Source organism: Lissotriton helveticus, chromosome 5_1 (genome assembly GCF_964261635.1).
Source record: "Lissotriton helveticus chromosome 5_1, aLisHel1.1, whole genome shotgun sequence".
NCBI classification, from domain to species: domain Eukaryota; kingdom Metazoa; phylum Chordata; class Amphibia; order Caudata; family Salamandridae; genus Lissotriton; species Lissotriton helveticus.
Genome location: NC_136065.1, coordinates 939,003,634 through 939,020,348, shown reverse-complemented (window position 1 = coordinate 939,020,348; position 16,715 = coordinate 939,003,634). Strand labels below are relative to the sequence as shown.

Below are 16,715 nucleotides of genomic sequence, written 5' to 3'. Positions count from 1 at the left end.
ACTTCATTCATATAAATAATATTTTTCGACTGAGTCGACTCTCACCTCGGCATCCGAGTCCGGACCCAAGTCAGTCCCAAATTTGAAGGGGAGGGGAGGAGACGACGGCGCTCCTTGCTAATCGCGATATCAAAGAACGTCTGCAGGTGACATATATATTAATTCTTTTATTCTAGCAGTGCACCCGTCGCACGCACTGCCCTGCGCTGCCGAAACTGCGTCTCCTCCCACAGACGTGGTGCTGGCGCACGGCCGGGACCGCCGCGACGCGTCAGAGGAGCACAGCGTGGCACGCGGGGGCTGTCCCAGGGCCGTCATTGGTAGCGCTAAAGATTGACGGCCCTGGGACCCACAAACTGCGTACGCCGTCGCCGCCGCGCGCATCCGCATCGCACGCACCATCATCATCACATCACGACACCAGCCACTATAGGTGGTGCGTGCGTGGCGACGTCGTGCTGCTGCCGCCTGCACTCACTTCACTGTCTGGCACTGCAGTATTTTAATTTGTAAGGCGCAGCAGGTGCGCACTGTGCTTGCACTATAATAAAAGCACTGACTAAGGTAAGGCTGAAGATTGCACTGTCTGTCTGCAGTGCAGAGCGAGCAGCCAGCCAGCGTACATAACCAGATTGGTGTCACCCCATGATGGGGTGACACCCAGTGCGGTCCGCACCCCCCGCATCCCCCTAGTGACGCCACTGCCTCAGTCAACAACACTCTATACCTTAAAAACGTGCCACACTGGTTATTCCCAAGACACACCCGCCCTCCCTAGACTGCTCCGCCTTCCCGCCCATTTCCTTGATCAACACCGAGCTTAAGATATTCGCCACAGCCATAGCCCAGAGGCTTCGTCCCCTTCTGCCTGAACTGGTCCACCCAGACCAGTGCGGTTTCATGCCGGCCAGAGGCACGCGAGCACTGTATCCACCGTCTACACCTGGCCCTGGCCCACCGTCACCGGCTCTCCCCTTATCTTGCCCTTCTCCTTCTCGATTTCGAGAAAGCATTCGATACGGTGGACTGGGGATACCTGGGCGATGTTTTGGAGAGGTTTGGCTTCGGCCTTCCCTTCCGCCACCTGGTCCGGGTCCTCTACCATGGCCCCAGAGCCCGGGTCCTCATCAACGGTAAGCTCTCCACCCCGTTTCCCATCCGCAGGGGCACCCGCCAGGGGTGTCCTCTTTCCCCCCTCCTATTCGCTTTGGCGATGGAGCCCCTGGCGGCGATCATACGCCAAGACCCCCTGATCCATGGCTGGCAGTGGGATCGGAGCCAGACGGATACTATAGCCCTATACGCGGACGACCTGCTGCTCTCTATCTAGCTGAACCAGAGTGCTCCGGACCCAGAGTACTGGGAGTGTTGACGGCTTTTGAGCAGGTTTCTGGCCTCCGCCTTAACCCGGCGAAGTCCACCCTAATCCCCCTCAACCATTCCCGATCCTGCTTCGATTGGCAAGCTGTGATTCCCCTCCGTAAGCTCTCATTTAAATACCTAGGGGTATGGATAACCCTCCTGCCTGAACTCGAGTGGTCCCTCAATTTTGCCCCCTTGGTCGCTCGGATGAAACATGACCTCCGTAATTGGCAATCCTTCCCCCTCAACCCGTTGGGACAAAGTGCCCTTTTTAAAATGATGGTCCTCCCACGCGTTCTATATATTCTACAAAACACCTCGATCCAGTGGCTGGTTTCGAGAATTGGATAGTGCGCTGATTCGATTTTTATGGGGACAGGGGCGCTCCCGCTTGTCTCTCTCGCACTCCCATATTCCCTCCTTTGATGGCGGTATGGGCGTCACAAATCTGTATGCCTATTACTTGGCCACCAAACTAATTGTGATTCATGACTGGTTCGCGGGAGGGTGGTCGGATCCCTCCTACAGGCTGGAGCTCACAGTCCTCGACTTCGCGCGTCTACAGGGTTTCCTTTATGGCACCCAGATCCCCCGGGACCTACCCTCAGTCACCAGATCGGTCCTCCTGGCCTGGCGCGCTGCACTTCGTCTGGTGCGCTGGGACCGGAAATTAACCAGACAGACGCCCCTTTGGTGCGGCACATGGCTAAGCGAGACTGCGGCCTTGAAGGGGTTCCGCCAGTGGGATCTCATGGGGGTATCCCTACTTGGCGACGTGTGGGTGGGCGACCACATACGTTCCTTTGCTGACCTGCGGCAGCGCCACTCACTTCTGCCCTCTCAATTCTACAAATATCTACAACTCCACCATGCTCTTCACACTCAGCTCCCCACGCCCACTTCCCTGCCGGAGTTCAGCCCCCTGGAGGCCCAGGTCATGATGGGAACCTGGGGAAGGGTGGGGTTTCCCGAATATACCATACCCTAGTTAACAATTACCCTGCCTCCCTTGACCACCTCAGATCGAAATGGGAGGAATGGGTGGGCCCCTTGGATGAAGCGGACTGGCGATCTGCCCCTATGGCGCCCAGAACCCTTACTACGTCCTCGAAATTACGCCTTGTCCAACTTTACTTCCTTCACACAGCATACTTGTCGCCAGTCCGACTCTATCGAGCAGGGACATGGCCCACCTCGGCATGTCCCCGCTGTGCTGGTACCCAGGCTGATTTTATTCACATGGTGTGGCTTTGCCCCGCCCTGGAGTCCTTCTGGAGGGGGGTTGAGCGAGAGCTGACGAGTGTGCTGGGTTGGGTGGTCCCCCACGACCCGAGACATTTGCTCCTTGGGGTCTTTGATGGTTTGGATGGCTCTCGAATGGGAACGGCGCTTGCGGTAGCAAAGAGAGACATTGCAGCCCTATGGACCCAGAAAGCACCACCAACTCTGGCGAAATGGAGGAGGGGGGTGGACTGGTGTGGGGCCCAGGAGGAGTCCGTCTTTGAGGCACGGGGCTCCCCGGAACTCTTTGCCAAGATCTGAGGGAAATGGTTTGGCGTGATACCGCCATGATGACTTTGACACTATGCCGTCCTCATTGGGAACCAATACCTCCATTACTGCATGTTACTACGCTATGTGATGTTGTGGGAGATACATGGGACTATCTTACAGATGTAAAGGACCTAATGCGAATGTTTCCTTCAAAAGTTTCAAGAAACAAAAATTTGATTATCAAAAAAAAAAAAAAAAAAAACTTGCCACACAAGGTGAAACACTGCCACCCACTGATCAATTTAGCTGTAAAGTATTGTGTAGTATTGTGTAGTAACAGTCTATTCAAAGTAAAAAATGCATGGTAAATTTAAACCAAAGTAAAACTTCAGAGTAAAGGCTGTTTCACCTGTTGTACGGTAGATGATGCTCTAGCATTGAGGGTAATTATAAAACAGAATGTCAGATGTAAAAAGACTGTCCATGCACTCCATGGACCAGATTGATGGCACTGTATATACCACACAGTCTGTTAAATTCACTGATTGAATTTAACTAAGACACCACTACTTATTGTTGTATGCAATCATATTAACTGCATTTGAAGGTGGAGATCCAGGCTTTAAACAAATTGTGAGGATCTTATATTGATGCAGCAATATTTAGAATTCTGATGCTAATCCCTTAGGCTTCACACCAAGAGAGACATCTGAGCACAACTGGTAGAATGGACTCAGAAGCCAGTGCTCTCTTTTGGGGAAAATGGGGGAAGGTATTGAGAGAGAGAAAGAAAAGCAGCTTATGTAGATGTGTTTCACCAGGCCAAAGGGCACACACTACTAGAATGATATGTTAAGCCTATTTAAAGGACAGATGAGAAGTACTAGTAACAGCAAACAATTATGGCCCTCCCGTCAACATATTCCAGCACATGACTTACCAGATTCTATCAGAGTAAGGAGTCAAAGGAATACTGGGAATTTCTCTGGTAACCTGGCAAAGCTGGAGACAGGAGGAGATGGCCATATGATGTTGGAAGATGTTGAATTGATAGAGTACCAGGATTGGAGGACACAATAACAGTTGGATACCAATGGAGTACAATAACTTCTGCTGAGATGGGCTTGTTAACCTTTTTCATTGGAATGAATAGCAGTACCCCTTACCAGAATAGATATATCACTAAAGTACCTGCTATATATCTGCATGGTTTAGAATGAATTATAATAAAACAATTAGAATGTTTAGATAAATTGGGAAAGTCGACTATGGAAATTTTACTTGGCTTTAAGGAAAAGCTTATCCAGAAATCATTTGGATTAGAATTAGGGTTGGCTGAGTTAGCTTTCAGGGGCAGTTCCCAAAATGTACAATATTTTATGCCTTTTATCATACTATTTCAAGATATGTAGTTTGATTTTTCAAGTGCTAACAGCAGACACAAATGGTCTTTCTATCTTAGGCAAAATGGTGAACACTGCAGCATCTGCAGTAGATTTCGCAAAGGATGAAGTTTTACATGAGAAATCTAGTGTCTCCACGACACCATGGTTGATAAAAAGATGTGCAGTTTTATTCACGTTAATTGAGTTAAACTTCGGGTCACTGGATAGTCCGGGGACATTGTGGGAAGCATTTAACGTAACGATTCGAGGTCACTGCATTAACAAGCTTGCCGGGATCCTGAAGGATATCCAACAGCAATTAAATATAATAGAAAGGGACATCAGTACGCTGGAAGTGGAACAAACACAGACACATAATCCAGCTCTACTGGTAAGATTTAGGGAAAGAATGGACAATTACCAGAGATACGCTGCGGACGAGATGAAATACAAATCAAAACGATACACAGCGCAAAACTATGGGGAGGGTGGTAGGCCGGGACGAGCTTTGTCAAGTAAGATCAGACCTTCCTACACGTCATCATACATAACGCAGATCAGGAATGACACAGATCAAATGTTATACGACACTACGTCCATATCAAACTGTTTCAAGAACTATTAATCACAGTTCTATGACAAACAAACATACACTACCGCAGAAGAAATCAATCACTACCTTCAGGACGTGGCTCTTGCATGGCTCTCAGATATACACTGAAAATTTCTCAGCCACCACATCACCAAAGATGAACTCATGGACGCAATAAACTAATTACCAAACAACAAGGCTCCTGGGCTGGACGGACTTCCCGGGGAGTTCTATAAAACATATCAAGACCTGTTAATACCACGTTTAGCAGAAATGTAGGAAGAAGCATATGAAGACAGTAGACTCCCTATCTCGCTGAGGGAAGCACTCTTAGTGGCGCTCCCAAAACCAGATAAAGATTTGTCACGATGCGACTCGTACCGTACCCTGTCATTGACAAACATAGACACAAAGATTCTAGCCAAAGTCATTGCAACTAGGATACAGCTCCTGCAGGAGAAGCTGGTATTGCCTGACCAAGGAGGATTTGTACCCACCAGATCTACTACCCAAAACATACGCACCATTTTTGCCCTGTACCACCAGCTGGATCCAGAATTGCCTGCAGCGGCAGCACTGCTGGATGCTGCAAAGGCTTTTGATTCGGTGGAATGGCCATTTATGTTTGTAGTACTAAGCAGGATGGGATTCCCGGAACACTTTCTCAGATGGATACAGATCTTATACCATGCCCCAACAGCTAGGATTAGACTGAATGGACAAGTATCTGACCTTATTGAAGTGAACAGGGGGACGAGAAAGGGCTGCCCGTTATCACAGATCTTGGTCACCCTGATTCTAGAGCCCCTTGCCTGTAGGATCCACCCGTGTCACGGGGAAGCTGCTCTACAGTTTAGCCTACGCCCCCTCAGCATATCCTTATATGCCGACGACATGGTACTATTTACACATCACCCGAAAAAACATTTAAACAACCTTATTAGGGAATACATCCGTTTTGAGCAATATGCAGGGTTATGAATTAACTGGGACAAATTGGTGGTTATACCACTAACGCCAGCCATGACCCAACCAGCACTAGACTATCCACTGAAATGGCAAACTGACCCGGTGAAGTAATTGGGCGTATGGATACATAGAGACCCAGACCTCGCCAATAGTGAAAACTATAGTAGGGCAATTACTGGGCTGGATGAGCAAATAACTAAATGGATACAGATGCCTCTGAAGTTGGCAAATAGGATTGCGCTGCAAAAGATTATTGTCATGCCCAGGTTTTTATATATATTTATTAATATCCCAATCTGGGTGACGCAAGCTTTCTTTGTAAAGCTGAGGTCAGCAATGCAGAGACTGACGTGGGCAGGTAAACAGGCTAGGATCAGTTGGACTATACTGACGAAGCCATATCATTTGGACGGTTTTGGAGCACCGGACCTGCAGCTATATTTCTCCTGTGCTCAAGCACAACATGCTCACTACTGGACTAAACCACATGTACGTTTTGCACGTCGCAGTGGAAACAGACAGTGTACGACCCACTCCACTGACGATGTTTGTATCGAACCCGAGGCCTTACATACATAGGGACACGATCCAGCCTGTGTACTGCACCTCACATGCGTGGGATGCATTAGCACATAGGGCAAATAAACTGCCTATATAAGCCCCAGCGCTTCCCATTGCTAAGCATCCAAAATTATCAGTAACACAAGAAAAGAACATGATGTTATTGCTGGAAGATATGAAACTTTCCACTATGAAGGATGTTTTCCCACACGGCAGATTCATACAAAGAAATGACCCAGCACTAAGCACACACAACACACCAATGAAGGCATTTGCTCACCTACGGCGGCAAGCAGCGATTCGGGAATTATATAACACCTACCCGGAGGAGCCACTAACGCTACAAGCACTACAGGCCCTACTCATAGCGCCAGCGCGCCAGAAGTTAGTCACCCGCCTATACAATACCTCACAATCGGAACAAAGTGGGGCGGCCAATAGATCATTAGCTAGATGGGAAACAATGCTAGGAGACAAGATAGAGGAGAAGGATTGGGAATATAGCTGAGCTGCACACAGCTACAATTACTGACATGACACTGTAATCTACAGATAATACATTTTAAATTTCTCCACCAATTTTATTGCACCCCATCCCAACTCCACAGGTACGGCCTCAGAACACATGACAGGTGCCAAAGATGTAACACTATGAATGCGGATTTCCAACACTTGGCGTGGGCATGTCCACAGATACCGAAATGCTAGCTGAACAGGTGCCATTGGGGATACATAAATTAATGCCGACAAAAAAACTGACGTTTCTGGTTGTGGCACTGCTACTGGTGAAACGACGAGTAGCCATTCGTTGGGGAAGTAAACGACCCCCTAGATTCAAAGACTGGCTAACGGACGTGTCATATTGCAGGGAAACCATGGAGATGTACGCGGAAGAGCTCCCGCTTTCATCGAGACCCCGTGATTTCTGGGAACCACTGAAACAATACCTCTTAACGCTACAGGAGGATGAGTAATATATGTTAATGGATGACAATATAGATGATGCTCTGTTATAACTTGTTCTCCCTTTTGCAATTAAGGTGAAGATGGAGGGATTCATGTTTCTACGTCATGTGTGATGTAGTATAGTGTCTATTGATGCCTGCTGTGTTGTAAGTCTAGGATGATAAGAGCTTTATCGCCGTAATACGATGAGATGGGAATCCACTGTCAGCTATGCCGGCACGAAACAATAATATTCGTCACTGTAAATGAAAACGCACATATGTTATGATGTGTACCTTGTAAATGAAAAGCGCCACAGTATGTGTGAATTGTAATGTTGACTAGCCGAAATAAATAAAGTATTAAAAAAATGTTTTAACCAAGGGGCCTCCTATAAGGCACATTTGTGGCAAATTTATAACAATAACAAGTCAAGTAGTCAATGTGGAAGCCCAATATAAGATATGCCATTAGTATTGTTTATATATCTAGAGCTTTTCGAGCCTCATAAGTGATATTTACTTTAGCTGTTAAAAAAGTACTAAATATGCACTTTATCTGACTCTTTTCTCTATTTCAATAAAGTCGACACTGTAGACACTTTAATATAAAAGAAAGGCCAACAACGACAGACCAAGGTTGAGCACTTAAATTCCAAAGTAAATGTCATCACATTTGGTGCAACTACTTCCTGCATCTGCCGTTGTTAGACGCTATAAAGTCCAAGGGAATTCACAGATAGGGAAGGTGCACTCAAAGAGAGTAAATCAAAACAAGCAAATATATTCCAATGTTCTTCTTTATTTTTGACACCTTTAAAAACGGCAAACAGCCAACGTGTTTCATTCCTTATTGCCAAAAGGAACGTCTTCAGGGCTAAGAGTCACTTGGGTTGGAGAATATTAGCACAACAAATATAAGGAGTCCAAATTATCCTGGTATTGGCTTCTGCGTAATGCTCTGAGGGGTGTGCATAAGTAGCACATCAGAAATTAAATCTACAATTAACCTGAGTTATAAATAATACCTCCAAATTCTGGAAGTTGAAACAGGTAGCACAACCGCGGCCAAACACGTGTAGCGGATGGTTTAGATTGCAGTGTATAATCAGTGTAGAGCAAACACGACGGGCAGCATGATAACCGGCAGCCTGTAGACCTTTGATATAAACTACACAAATGTTTTAAGTATATAATTATAAACTATGTAAATCATATTGAACATTATAATGTTATCTATGTAAAATGCGTTTCATGTTATCACCGATTTCTGTGAAAGTTGACATTAATAAATAAATGGTCAAAGATGTTGGATGCTGCTGGTAAATTAAGCAAAATCAGGACACTGAGACCATCTCTATCTATGATAGTTTAAAGCTCATCCAAAACATAGACAATCAGAAGGAAAATTGCGAAATGTTATCTGCATCATATGGTTTGGAGGAAGGCTTCTTCAAAATTCAAGGAGGTATATACAACCTGCAAGTGTAAGTGACTGACACCCCTATATACAGCCCGCAAGAGTGCGTGACTCACTACCCTGTGTCCAACCGGCAAGAGTAAGTAATTGACAACACTATATACAACCTGCAAGAGTAAGCGACTGACAAACTCTTTAACTACAAGATTGAGCTTACAGAGGCATGGTTCCAAGGACAGCTAGATTGTATGATAGAAGAAAATAATTTTTCAAAATCAGTGGAAGAAAGAGGCAAGAAATATTCCAAATGTGGGAATTAGTGAAGATGCAAACTACAGTCAGGAAGATTATCTGGGACTGAGATTTTGTCACCCAACATCACATCAGTGGTGCTCTGGTCTTTGTTGTGGAAACAAAACAGACTAATGACTCCATCAAGTTCCAAATACATTCAACAACTGTGACAATTGCAGTAAGATTGGCAAGTGATTCTATAGTCTTAAATAGTTAATGAGAAGAATTATCAATCCAGCTCTTGTTTGTACATCAGTTTCAGGTGTGTGTAAGTGAAGGTATTGATAGTGGGCTGAAACAATGTAAACAATATCACCCATTCATCCATCCTTGCTCTCAACTGTTCATGCCACCATTTTCTGTAGCGTCATTCACCTTATCATCCATCTGTGCACTCAGTAACTCAAAAAACATCAGTTCTTCTAACCAGTGGCTCGTTGCCCCTTTTAGCCACTCAACCACACACACAAACTCACTAATGATAACACATTTTCTCTTATACCAGACCTTTTGGATTTGCCAATGTGTGTTGTTTTGTTATTCAGCATTTGATTCTTAATGAGGAGGCTGGGTAGGGGTAGAGGTTGGTTTTGGAATAAACATGTTTCAAACGTGAGCTCTAATATACACGTTATCTATCTGAAGGTACAAATAAAATACATATGTAAACAATATTTTCAGACTAGAGATTTGACAATTCTAAGAGCAATATCTCTTACTTTTTCCATTAGCGAATGGGTAATATTGTGCTGTCGTCTGTGCTGATAAGCCTCATGAAGTTGAATTAATTTAGCTGCAAGTACGTTTTCTTTGCTAAACAGAGGATGGTGACTGAAGCACAAATTTGAAATATTAAGCTCCAACTGATACAGAGGCGTCTGGTCTTCATCACTGGTTATGATGCAACTTTCTTGGTCAGATTTCATTGCCTATAGAAAAAAAAATACACATTTAAAAAAAAAAGAATAAAGCGTTAGAGCCAGTGGGGAGGGTTTAGGGTTTGACATGAAGGAAGCTGATGGGTGGTGGAGGCCATGCTTCTGCCTGCCGTCCTGGTGATCCACAGTAGAAAAAATGCCTGTGGAAGTCCTGCCCTAAATAGGCCTGGCCTTCCAATGCCAAATTGCCAGCAGGCCGGTGGTGGGTCAGGATGGGGCATCAGTCTAAGGTTCCCAACGGCAGAGGCTCTGCCGTTGGATAACTTTCAGATCACTCACCTCCAAATGAAGCATGGGAAACACGAGTCTGGCACAACTGTAGAACTGATGATTTACGACCATTCTCCCACTCCACCAAATTCTGAAGGACCCATAAACATACTCATGGAAATTAAGCGGTACACATAAGTCATATATCTTTTGTTCAAAATAACCTTTTCGAAAATGTCCTCTTTACTGCTTTTCCATTGGTATTTTCCTACACAAGCATTAGTGAGATGCTTTTTGGTAGAGGGGGACTTAGTTCTTTGCAGAGTGAAGTGCAGGACTTAACTGCGGTTCTTACAGTTGGTCGCCAATGATGGAAGCCTGGATATAATGTGACATGGGTGCACTTTAGTAATATTTGATGACTTGTATTAGCGCTCTATCTTTTAGCTACTACGATTATGAATGTTTCTGTGACAAATAGACCAATATTTTGTAAATCCTTCTAATGTTGGGTTATGTTTCACTGTTTCATAACTGCATTCTGTCCCACATTATGTGTGTGTATGTTATATTAGGAACACAGATTGAAAGTAATAACATCTTTGTGCCTGATTCACAAAGGTAAACTCACACTTTTGTGTAAGTTTATTTTTTTTAGTAATCACAAACTACAAGTTTCATTTTAGTAATAGTAATTTTACGAATGTAGAGACTCTGCAGTCGGGGCAGAGAACCCCGAAACATAAAAAGATAGAGCAGGCCTATCTTTTTAGGCGCGGATTTTCAGCCAGAGTGCTGAATCTCTGCAGTCAAAAAATTACTGTTTGTGAAATTAAACTTGTAGTTTGTGATTACTAAAAATAATAAACTTACATCAAAGTGTAAGTTTATCATTGTGAATCAAGCCCTTAGTTTGTGAATACCCCAAAAAATAGTACACTTACACTAACATGCAAGTTTGCTTTTGTAGTGAGGCTTGCAGTCTGTGAATACCAAAAGAATAGCAAATTGAACTTGATATGGAATGGTGCACAGGAGAGATCCTTATCCAAATAAGTAAGCAAGGCAAATTATGATGAATATTCCTTTTTATTTTATTTTTTGCTCTTTTTACATGTTCAAGCAAATACATGGGAGATCCAGCCAGAGTGTTTCGTTCAAAGTATCTCACTTGAACTTTGTCAGGGCTTCTACAGATCAAAAAAAATGGAATGGTCCCACTTGATCATATGTGGATTGACTATGGAGATAAGATTCCTCCTCCTCATTTTAGAATATGTATAGCCAATATGGCCTTAAATTATACACCATCCATACGTATGGCAGCGGGTTAAATGTACCCGTCAGTAGCACTTTAAAAATAACAATGCCGTTCACATGCCAAATATCAAATATTTTCCTAAAACTAAACGCCTCTTCTGAAAAAGCTCCTTGGCTGCCAATACAACTGCAAATATAATCCAAAGTTGCTGTATGGTTTTTAAGGCTGTTCGTGACCTAGCTCCCCATTATGTACACAAAGAGATTTCTAAATATAATCCTTTACTGAATCTTTGACCATCTTCAGCTAATTTGCTAGATGTGCCAAGTTTTTAGAAACTTAGGTGTAGAGGTTCTCTGTCTAAGCCCCTGCGGAATGGAATTGTCTTCCACTTCATTCTCGTTCTGTACCATATTTGAGGTCCTTTACAACAAATTTAAAAGACCAGGCTGTTTAAACAAGCTTTGTCCTGCTATTCTTGGGCTTATACCATTTCGTCCTTTAGTCTGTTTTACTCATGTTTCCTTTTAGCGCCATGAAACCTTCGGGTGTACGGGTGCTCTATACATATAATTAACATTAACATACATTATACAATGACAGTCAAATGCCTCCAATCCTATTGATACGCGATCAAGAAACAATACAATGTAGGGACTGTTCAGTCTGTTGGCTAACCCGTTTAGCATGTCCATCTAGTTGTGGGTGACAGCAGCCGTGGCCCGTGCAGGTAAGAGCCTTAGGGACGGGTTGAAGGGGGGATTCGACAGATGGCGACAAGGGAAAATTAAATTAATAATTATTTTCCCCTCGTCGTAGTCTGTCAAAATCCCCCTACACCCCCACCTGGCCCCTGGCTCTTAACTGCACGGGCCGCGGCTGGGTGACAGGTCGGATACTATTTTGACTTGCGTCTGGTAATGACTATGCTATTCCAGACTTTGAATATAGACTATGAGATCGTGAAGATGCAACTACCAATTCAGGAGCTGTAGGGAGTTTCTTTAGAAAGAAGTGACTAATTTTGGCAAGGTATCAACAATCACATAGAGTATATTTCACCACTGGCTACTAATAAGTCCATTTATAAGTAACCCTGAAGCCGAGAAGGCCTATACAGCATCATAAATAAGCCCCATGTTTTCAACTGTTCACTTGTACCCTGACTGCACAGGAATGGACGTTATCACAAATGACAATGGTTCTGCCTAATCGAAGTATTTCAATGAAAGATGCATCATGACACCATTGTGGGCCTGGTGTTTTAACCTGACGTAGGGACACATAGATTCTTCTCTCTACACAGCTTTTATTGGACTAAATGTCTTTAATCAGTTTATTATTATATTTAATATTATATTCGCACTTATATGTTATTAATAGCTTTTACCTCACATGTTTCCTGAAAGGAAACCTCAACTGTGTCTTGTATTGAGAAGTGGATGAAGGCTATCCAGTGTTGGTAGTTTCCTCTCATCCAAGGCATGATGTGTCTTGACATTAAAGGCTTAGAATCAAACCAGTGCATCTGCTTTGCCATGTCATTTCACAGGTCGGCATGTGATGTGAAAGTTAAAATATACCAAACAAAGCCTCCATCAGGCATGGCTATGACTGGAATATTTAATATGTTTCTGAAACCCCAGGCACTTATGATCACTATACACTGCTGCTTCCAAGAGATATTGCCAATGAGTGAAGGTAGATGTTTATTTCCAATATTTTATGTACGCTATAATTGTTTTCTGTTGTTGTCAAGTAAAGACAATAATAAGCCACTGGACGTACTACTTCTGAATAGGAGTGAGTTTGTGGCAAAATAGCTCTCAATTTGGTGACAGCAGACCGCTGCATCAATTTCTACAACTAAAGGAAAGACTGACTATAAGTGAAAGATGGATGCTGCAGTGAAGCCTTATTTTAAAACCTGGAAAGCATGTTCCCATGCATGCCATCTTCGCAGGTGAGTGTAGTAATAGGTGTCACTATAATGAGAAAGGAAAAATGTAATTTCTGTAAAAATTGGCATAAATAAGTGTATTAAATCTCTTTGATGGACAAAGTGTGTTGTCTAGTTTTAGAGAGGTTTTGTCTTATCATCATCCACACATATCCCACAAGATGTTATGCTGCTTGAATCCATCCAATTTACGACATTGATATCAGCTTGTGAATCTCATTTGAACATTTTCCATTCTTGTCAGATAAAAATCAAACGTTATTGTGAAATTAACAAGTATTTTTTCCATGAATAATACTTGTAATTAGGCTGTTTATTTCAACACTTTGGTGCACGGTACTGTAAATTAGGAATCCACCCATTCTCCCTTGGCTCTATATCTTGGTTTCCCCAACATATACCATATCCTGCAGATATTTTATTGTATATGTTTCAAAGTCCATCTGACAAGTTAGAAAATATTTGATCTTGTATTTTTTTACCAGCAGGTGGGTGTCACGATTCGCTCCCTGTGCTCTCGTGCCCACCACCAGGGGGCTGAATTGTGGGGCGTTCCAGTGTTCTAATATGCCTCCAGACACTCACCTGTATGCATATCTTGACTTCCAGCCATTTGGACACTATTTGGGAATTGACATCCATTCCCAATCCATGCCGGGTTTTGTGAAAGCCAGCCTGCTTAGACTTAAAGCCAGCCTACTCATGCCTGAAACTCCAATACCCAGAATTCCCTGCTCACTGCTTTGTCTCCACCCCTGCAGGCCAAGGATGGGTGGAGGAATTCAGCTCACTTGTGGCTGGCTGCTGCTAGCCTGCTCACACCAGCTGCATGTGATTACTGTGAGCTCTTTTAAGCCGCAGCTCCCTTCTGGCAAAGGTTGGTCATTTTAGCTGTTTACCGGTGAGACCAATCCTTGTTTCCAGAGTTCCCTGAGCTTTTGCTATTCTTGTTTCCAGTGTTTTCTGAGCTTTAATTATGCCTTGTTCCTGACCTGCTGCTGTTTTCCCTGTTCCTGAATTAGCACTGCCTGCAGTGCTACCCTGACCCCATAGCCTTAGTATTCCTTGTACCTGAACTGCAGCAGTTTCCCTTCTCCTGAATTAGCACTGCCTGCAGTGCTACATTGTTTCCTAAGTTCCTGAGCTATAGTTATTCTTTGTTCCTGGGCTTAGCTATTTCTTGTTCCTGATTTGCACTGCTTGCAGTGCTCACTTGACTCCTTGTTTCTTGAGCTGTAGCTATGTCCTGTTTCCTTGAACCAGTAATGCCTGCAGTGCTACCTTGACTCCTGAGCTCTAGTAATTTCCCTGTTCCTGAACTAGCACTGCCTGCAGTGTTACCTTGACTCCTGAAGCTTTGGTAGTTCCCTGTTCCTGAACCAGCACTGTCTGCATTGCTGCCTTGAATCCTGAGCCTTAGCTCACTTCTTGTTCCTGCCCCAGCACTGCCTTCTATGCTACTTTGTTTTCTTGATTCCTTAACCTGCACTATTCTAGTATACCCTTGTAGCCTCCCCTTCCGTTTCCAGTCCCTGCCTTGCTTCCCATTTCCTTGGTTCCAGTTCTAGTTTGCTGCCTTTCTATTCTGCTGTCCTACTTCTGTTACCTTGTATGTTTGTTACCTGCTTTCTGCCACGTGTGCCCTGTCATTTCCTTCCTTTCCTGTTAAGCACTCCTCCTTGCTAGCTCCTTGTCTATTGTGCCTGTGTTTAGTTTTACCCCTTTTCTGTTACTGCCTTGCGCGTTCCTGTTTGATCGCCAGGATCCGTGGGCTCAGCTGACTACCTAGGTGGTGTTTCTTGTTCACTGTGAGTTTTGTCTTTGAGTTACATTTATAACATCACTATAGGTATAAGCTCCACAGACCCTGCCTTTGCATGCATATCCTACATGTGGGTATTTGCAGTCAGTATCTGTAACAGCAATTGCGGGTAAGAAACTTACTGAGCTTCAGTCTTACCATGTGGAGCTCCTGAGTGCTTTACCCCACACCCCCCTTTATTGTTAATGTTGTATTATATATATGTCTTGCACGTCCGTCCTGGGTGTAGTTAGTCTGAATGCTAAATTGCCTTGTGAGTGCCCTTCCTTTCTGAGTCTTACCCATCTTGTTCACTTGTACAGGCTTCCCCTTTGGATCCCTTTTTCTCCTCTGACTCCCTGTATGATCCTGGGCAGCACTTACTCCTCCTTTCTGTGTACGTCTTCTACCCAGTTCCCAGTCCTTGTCCAAGTCCCTGACTGTGTTCCCCACATAGTCCCGGACAGTCCCTGACAGAGGGCATGAGAATGTATCTGATTTAGTAATAGTTACAAATGGCACAGTTAGGCAGTCAGAAGTTTCAATTTTTACTTTGTATAAAGTAAGTTGTGTTTTTCATGGAAAGTTTCCTACCCTACCTAAATATTCTCTCAAGATCATGTTTTCCAGTAAACCACCAGTAGTTTCTCCACTTTTAAGTAAGGTAGGTGCTCATTACAATGTCGGTCAGAGTTGTATCCGACTGACATTGCTGCGGTCTAGAGACCAATCGACCTCCAGTTGGCAGTCCTGACACCGCAATTATGATGTGACCACACATGGTGCGGTCGCAAGCTCTACTTTCTCTGTGGGAGCTTGTGCTGCAGTCTAAAATCGGCCGCAGCACAAGCTCTCATATTGAAATGAGAGTTTCTGTTAAACCCTGCACCGCGTGGCAGGCACCCACAAGGTGCAGGGATTAACAAGGGGGCACCATAATTGCCCCCCAGACCCGTAACTGAATGCCACGGTTTCATGGGGCCCAGCTATGGGCCCACAAAGTTGCTTTTTAACAGGCTTTTCATGTTGGAAAACCCAACATGAAAAGCCAGTCGGAAACATACATTGTAATCCCAGTGGTATAAAAGCCATCTTTAAGGGATCACGTTACGGTTCCGACTAGCCGACAGGCTCAGGAGCTCGTCGGAAGCCAGCCGGAAAGACCAGCCGGTTTACACTCCAAGCTCCTTCATTGTAATAGGGCGGTCGGACTGTAAACCTTAGATGTCAGTCTGAAAGCCTCCGACCTGAGGTCAACCTCGTGTGCTATTTAAAAAAAAAAAGTCAACTTAAGTTGCCACCGCCGGATCCCCTGTGGCTCCAACCCGCCCCCTCACGCACTGCCACAGCAGGAGGAATAAATGAAATGATAATAACATTCCGTTATTATAATTTTACTTCTTCCTTTCTTTGCTGCTCCTGGCAGTGGGGCGATGCTCCTCTGCATTTGCAGAGGATCTGCCACTGAATTTGAAATATAGAAGGGTGTTATTATCACAGTGTAAATTAAGATAAAAAGCAGCA

At 44.2% G+C, this 16,715-nt stretch overlaps 1 protein-coding gene across 7 annotated transcripts in view; it reads right to left on the bottom strand.

Moving 5' to 3' along the window:
- The window catches only part of CC2D2B (coiled-coil and C2 domain containing 2B), a 1,917,855-nt gene that overhangs the window by 1,260,661 nt on the left and 640,479 nt on the right, over positions 1–16,715 (bottom strand). For all 7 annotated transcript variants that reach the window (XM_078643430.1, XM_078643434.1, XM_078643435.1 and 4 more), the window contains one exon: positions 9,741–9,950. In XM_078643430.1, the coding sequence (XP_078499556.1) occupies positions 9,741–9,950 (210 nt within the window). The remainder of the gene's footprint in view (positions 1–9,740; positions 9,951–16,715) is intronic.